Source organism: Pteropus alecto, unplaced genomic scaffold (genome assembly GCF_000325575.1).
Source record: "Pteropus alecto unplaced genomic scaffold, ASM32557v1 scaffold276, whole genome shotgun sequence".
Lineage (NCBI taxonomy): Eukaryota > Metazoa > Chordata > Mammalia > Chiroptera > Pteropodidae > Pteropus > Pteropus alecto.
In genome coordinates this window covers 3,630,981-3,636,980 of record NW_006438074.1, presented here as the reverse complement: position 1 = coordinate 3,636,980, position 6,000 = coordinate 3,630,981, and the positions used below count along the sequence as shown (strand labels likewise).

The following is a 6,000-nucleotide window of genomic DNA, read 5'->3' as shown; positions in this document are numbered from 1 at the left end:
TTTACACATATACTGTAATCACACTGTTGATATTTTCTTTGTGATTTCTTTAAAGAAGCACATTTATAACCCATACAGGAGTTCTTGGCGGGGGGGTGATGAAAATTCTACATTGATTACTGATTATAGTGATGGCTGTGCAACCCTGAATATACTAAAAATCACTGAAGTGTATACTTTAAATGGGTGAATGGTATGGTATGTGAATTATATCTCAAGAAAGCATATTTACTAAACTTCAGGATAACTGCATTAAACATCTATATAAAAATATACTCATTTCATATCCTATAAGAAATAAGACTTATTATAAGGTAAATGATAACCTATTGCTAAAGTTGGAATCTGAAAAAAAATGGTAGGTTTATTATTAAATAGATTACAGAGTGCTTCAGTTACCACTTACATTACTGAAGTCTAGAAGTTCCAAGTTCATAAACTCAATAAGGAATTTCCAGAGATCTTGAATTTGCACACCAGCACACAGACTCATAGTGAGATGAAGGGAGATATAATTATGGGGTGATAACTGTGCACTGGAATCAGGCTTTTAAATTCTTTATACCTGTCCCTCAAATTACAGCTCCCAATATAAATGTCATTTTACATTTCAAAGGTTCCTTTTATCTAAGAAATCAAACGTTTTTCCAAACAGTAAGTGACAGGTGCAGCCACATGTAGCTCAATTTCACAGGCGGACAAATACAGGCTTGGGGTATGTTCCAAAGGACAAGCAAGCAACGAGTAACTATCAATCCAGACAGAAACTCACAGTCCTGCTGCTTTCTTATTGCTCCACGAAAATAACTCACTAATTTAGTCAGCATTTGATATTTTTAAGATAGTAATAACTCATGCTTCTACTCAAATACTGTCTTCTACACGTGTTAAGGCAGCTGCCCACATGGAACTAACTATTCATGGCCACTTGCCGAGTCAGGGTCCAGCCTGGATTCATGTGCTGATGTGTGTCAGTCCCTTGTTATCTTTTTGGTTAGCAATACGATCACCTTTTAAAAGTGTATTTGTTCATTTACTGAAATAAAAGTAATATTGTACATGGTAAAAAAAAAAAAAAGGCAGAGTATGAAAAAAAAAAGGTACAGATAGAAAATTTAAGAAGAAAGTCTCCTCCCCTCTCTCCAACACACCCACTGTTAAAAGGGCTTTATGTCACTTCCAGGGAAGGCTGTGTGGATGTCGCATGCAGATTGCTCTAGGCCTGGCCTTTCAAACTTTCAGTTGTGTCCTGGGGAGCTATCTACATCAGCCAGCCCATCATATGCAGCTACTGTATGGAGATCATAATTTATTTAACTGTTGACCTTTTGGTGGGCAATGGGGTTGTTTGCTTTTAAAACTCTACTTCAATAGACATCGTTTGCTAATATCTCTGAAGGTAAATTCCTGACAGTGCACTTGCTGGGTTCCAATAAATTAAATAGATGTCTCCAAACTGCCCTTCAAAACATGATGTGCCTATTTCCACCCTAGCTAACAATACGAAAGTGCTGGTTTCTCCATACTCCCCAGCATAGGTATCAAGGTTTCTAACCTCTGTCCATCTGACAGTAAAAAGGGCTAATGTCCCACTGTTTTTATTTGCATTTCACATCTTTTCATTTGATTGATGGCCACCTGTGGTGGTTCTAAACAGGGCTCGGATACTGTCGGAGGTGGCAATCAGGTCTTATGAAGCAAATCACTTACCCTCACTGTACTTTGTTTCCTCGTCTGTAAAATGGGGATAACAAGAGTACCTATTGCATAGGGTTGTTTTGGGACTTAAATAAGAAAATATATGTGCATCAGTTCTGCCCCTAGTTTACGGTGAGCGCTTGGAAAGTCAGCTGCCCATTGTAACAGCAATTGAAGTAGAAGTAATAATAGTAGTTGTTCTTTTTCTGTCTGTTCAGATCCTTTTTCTGTCTCTTCAGATCCCTGTTTTTCAATTGGGTTGTTCGTCTCTTTCTTATTGATTTGGATGACATTCTCAAATTAAAGAAATTAGCCTTTCATCATTTGTCACAAATATTTTTTCCCACCTTGCTACTTATTTTGTTTATAGTTTCTTTTTTTTGTAAAATAACTTTTGTGTTCTTTATGCAAGAAATATATATTAATTATAGAAAAATTAGAGAATGCAAATAAGAAAGAAAACAAACATCTTCTATCATTTCACAGAGCAGATGCCTTCTGTTAATTTTTTAGAGTCAATTCTTCACTAAAACTAGAATTACATACATACTGCTTTGAAACCTAACTTTGACCACAGTATATTCTGAATATTTTTCTACACTGCATCTCCTTTTGACTCCCAACATCATTATTTTGCCTACCGGTCAAAAAACTTCCCTTCTTCTCAGAGGCCTAACTGTTCCAAGTTCACTGTTGCTGAAAAGTGGGTGAGCATCAGGCCCAGCACGGGCCTTCTCCCAGGCAGTGAAAAAAAATGAAAACACTAAGATTCACAAGCAACCTTTTCCACAGGCAAAGCTTTGAATGTGACTAGTCCTCCAGAACTTGAGCTACAATAAACAAAATGTCAACCAGGGCCCCCCTTGAAGACTTTGGCAGGTAGCACTCCTGTTACAGCTCTCTCCGGATTTTCCGGGCAGCTGCAGGATGACCGCGTCTTATCCCTGCCAGGAACGGGTTTGCGAGAAGCTGACGGTTTTACCAAGGGCTCAACCTCACCAGTTCCAATAAAGAGATCACTAAAACCCAAGTTATTTCTGCCTGGAAAATGCTAGACTCTGGGAGACTTCCTGACCTCCCCACTATAGGGGTCAAGCCAGAGACTGTGCAGGCTCCACGGTCAGGGCGATGAGACCGAAAGCCCAGGGGCCCTAAGCCAAGGAATCTCAGGACACACATAAACAGGGAGAACGGGAGGACAGAACAGGGGCTCTGTTTACATCAGTTCAGTATCAGAAGTGTCCACGACTCAAACGAATTAAGAAACTAAAGAAAGGGACTCAGAACAGCCAAATAAGAAAAAAGAAGAAAAAAAGTGTGGGAGAGGGCAATAGAAAAGAATCTCATGTTCCACATTTGAGCAATTAATTGCCCAACTACTAAGTCTAAAGCAAAGCTTCCCTCTGGGCCAAGGGATCTCACTCCAAGAACAGATCAGCGACCAGCCGGGGCATGACTTCCCCTCTCCCACTAGCTTCCTTAGAGACGTCCTGTACTCACACAAAATAAATGAGAAAGATGATTCGGGAGTCAGCAGGCGGCCTGAGATTTCACAAGATAATAAGGGAAGGCTCCCAGAAGCTCTGTTTGCTATGTAACTGCTTTGGTTTTGACTCCCTCTTGAGATGCCACAGAAGTGAACATGGGACCTTCCATCCCAGTGGTACAGGTGAAACAAACGTGCATTTCACATCTTTTCATTTGATTGATGGCCACCTGTGGTGGTCTTCAACAATTCTTAAATCTGACATTTCTAATGGTGGCAACTACACAGCCAGATAGACACCGTGAGTCTTTTCTCTGTGGGTTCTGGTTCTCTGCACCTTTATGCAACTGCCTTTTTTGTCACTGTTGTGACCAAGTGCACGGCATGGGTTTTCAGTTCTGATATGACCAATATGGAGCTCGGCATTGGAAACTATAGCTTCACATCCAGCTGAGGTGGCAGTCACAATGGGGGCCGCCTCCTCCCAGCCACGGCCAGTCTGAAGCAGCCATGACCCCTAAACCATTGGAACTAACTCCTAGTCTGTACATGCATGCCTAAGTAGGAGGATCCAGACTGGGCTGTCAAAATCTAGGACAGACAGAGCTTATTTCAACCCCTCTGAAAAACCACTCTGGCTTCCTGACTTGATTAGCAGCTGAGGGAAATCATGTACCTCCCCATCCCCTCCATGCCCCGCATCTCTCCCTATCCCCACCCCCAGCTGCCAGGCTCACCTTGAGCGTGTAGTGCACGATGGAGCAGGGGCAGGAGTCCCGCCTGCCAGAAGGAGTAGCAGCCGTCCACCAGCTTGTTGCAGCGGCCCTGAAATCCACCTTCGAACCGCATCTGCCGGCTTGTCACCCATTGCTGAGAATGAGACAGAGAAAGGAGAGGCAGCTGTAGGCTAAAAGAGACACAAAATCCAGCAAGATGTCCAGAGGCCCATCTGGCAAGGGAGGGTTCCTGCCTTTCGACTTCCTGGTGCTTTGGCTTCTCACCTCCGTCCCCTCACTGCCACAGACATCGAGTGGAGCATTCAAGCCAGTCCTTCCGAGGCAACCAGCATTGATCTCTGCTCAGTGCCTAACGCACCATTAACCACCTTTTCCCAGGTTCCAAATGGGTTGCGGTGCTGAGAGAACAAAGAGGCCACGCTGGCTTATGAGGAGACCCGCAAATGTCTCTTAATACACAAGGCTTAACTAGGAAATTTAAGGCAAGACCACGAGGGGCTCATTTCTAATCGCTTTCCTTGCTCAGGGAAGTTTATTAAATGCAGATAAATAGAATTTTGTGCTACATCTCATCAGATGATCTCAAACTGTTCCTGACTTTTACTTGGCACCTGAGGAAATTCATCCCAGGTCTCTTAGCAAGTCACTCACAGAACTTGAAGCAGAAGCCATCAGTCCTGATGACCAGTGGTGGCTCTGTCTGGTCTAGCCTCTCTGCTCCTCTAGGGAACCTGGCTGGCTGACAGAAGAAAATCTTTTACTTTGAACCTATAAAATGGCTCCTGATGTCACTCATGGTCACATATGATATTTCCATTCCTTGCTTATCTCCAAGTGTTCTAAACACACTCTACTACTAAGATCAAGATAGTCATGGGTTGGGCCTCTAGGAATGAGCAGAACCAGGTGGCCGAGCAGATAATGACATTTCCATTTCCTTCCCAGCCGCCAGCCACGGACGTACAGAGCTGCCTTACCAAACAGAACAGTGCAGAGTAGGGTGTTTCCCCTGTAACTAGATTCTTGTTAGACTGAGTTCCTGAAAACAGCCACTAAGAACCCTTGCAGAAGTGGGTCGGGAGGGTCTTCCAGCCCCGCTTTAAGTTACTGGTTGCAGAGTTCAGATTATATCCCTGTTCAAAGCAACACCTACCCACGGAGAGTCACAATCCCAAATTCTTAAAAGAAAGACATAAAAAATTTCACTGCAGGTACAGGCACTAATACATCCTCAGTCAGTCTTAAATGAACCAGTGCATTTGGGATGATAATGTAAGTAAGCTAAGCATTACTCATGAAAAGAGATAACAGGCACTGTAGTGGAAAGTCCATTCTTCATTTTCACTTACTCCACAGATTAAGTGTTTTTAAGCCAGGTTAATTTTTTCCAGTGCCTAAACCCATAAGTTTATTCTATTGACTATATAAAATCCTTCAGATATGGGTCCTAATTCTCTCAAAGCAAATGGAGGGGAGGGAATAATTTGGGTAAGAAGGACACTAACATTTATTGAGCACCTACTATATGCCAAGCCATTTATGTATGTTTTCTCCTTTAACCTCCAAGGAACTATTATTCTCTGTGCTTTATAGAAGAAAAAAAAAATTGAAGCTAAAACAGATTAGACAATTTTCCCAAGGTCACATGGCTGGGAAGTGGGAGAGACAGAGTTCAAATCTCAAATATTGTCTTTGTAACTGAAGCACTCACTAATTATAGTCTTTATTTCTGCCTGGGAAATAGAACTTTTATGTTGCATGTCTTGTTAAATAATCAGATTTTAGTGGATTTCAGAGGCCAGTGCACAAGTTGGCCATTTCAGCATGAAACTTCAAGCCTTTAAGAACCTTCAAAAAGCGTTATGTTCTAGGAGGCTTCTTAAGGATGAGGACAAAATGCTGCTGGTCATATCTCTACAAAGTATAATAGAAACTCTCTCGGAAGCTCGCAATGAGTTCCTATGATAGGAGCCTGACATCTGAACTTGGGGAGAAAAGATGGATGTCAATCGCAGTTGATTTGCTTTGAGGTCAGGGTTAGGAGGTAAATGCTCCCCAAAGACATCTCCTTGGTGGCTG

The 6,000-nt window shown here is 42.3% G+C and overlaps 1 protein-coding gene across 3 annotated transcripts in view; it reads right to left on the bottom strand.

The window, feature by feature from the left end:
* FNTB (farnesyltransferase, CAAX box, beta) overlaps positions 1-6,000 on the bottom strand; it is a 58,089-nt gene that overhangs the window by 9,359 nt on the left and 42,730 nt on the right. For all 3 annotated transcript variants that reach the window (XM_006915127.3, XM_025049117.1, XM_025049118.1), the window contains one exon: positions 3,922-4,054. In XM_006915127.3, coding sequence (XP_006915189.1) covers positions 3,922-4,054 — 133 coding nt within the window. The remainder of the gene's footprint in view (positions 1-3,921; positions 4,055-6,000) is intronic.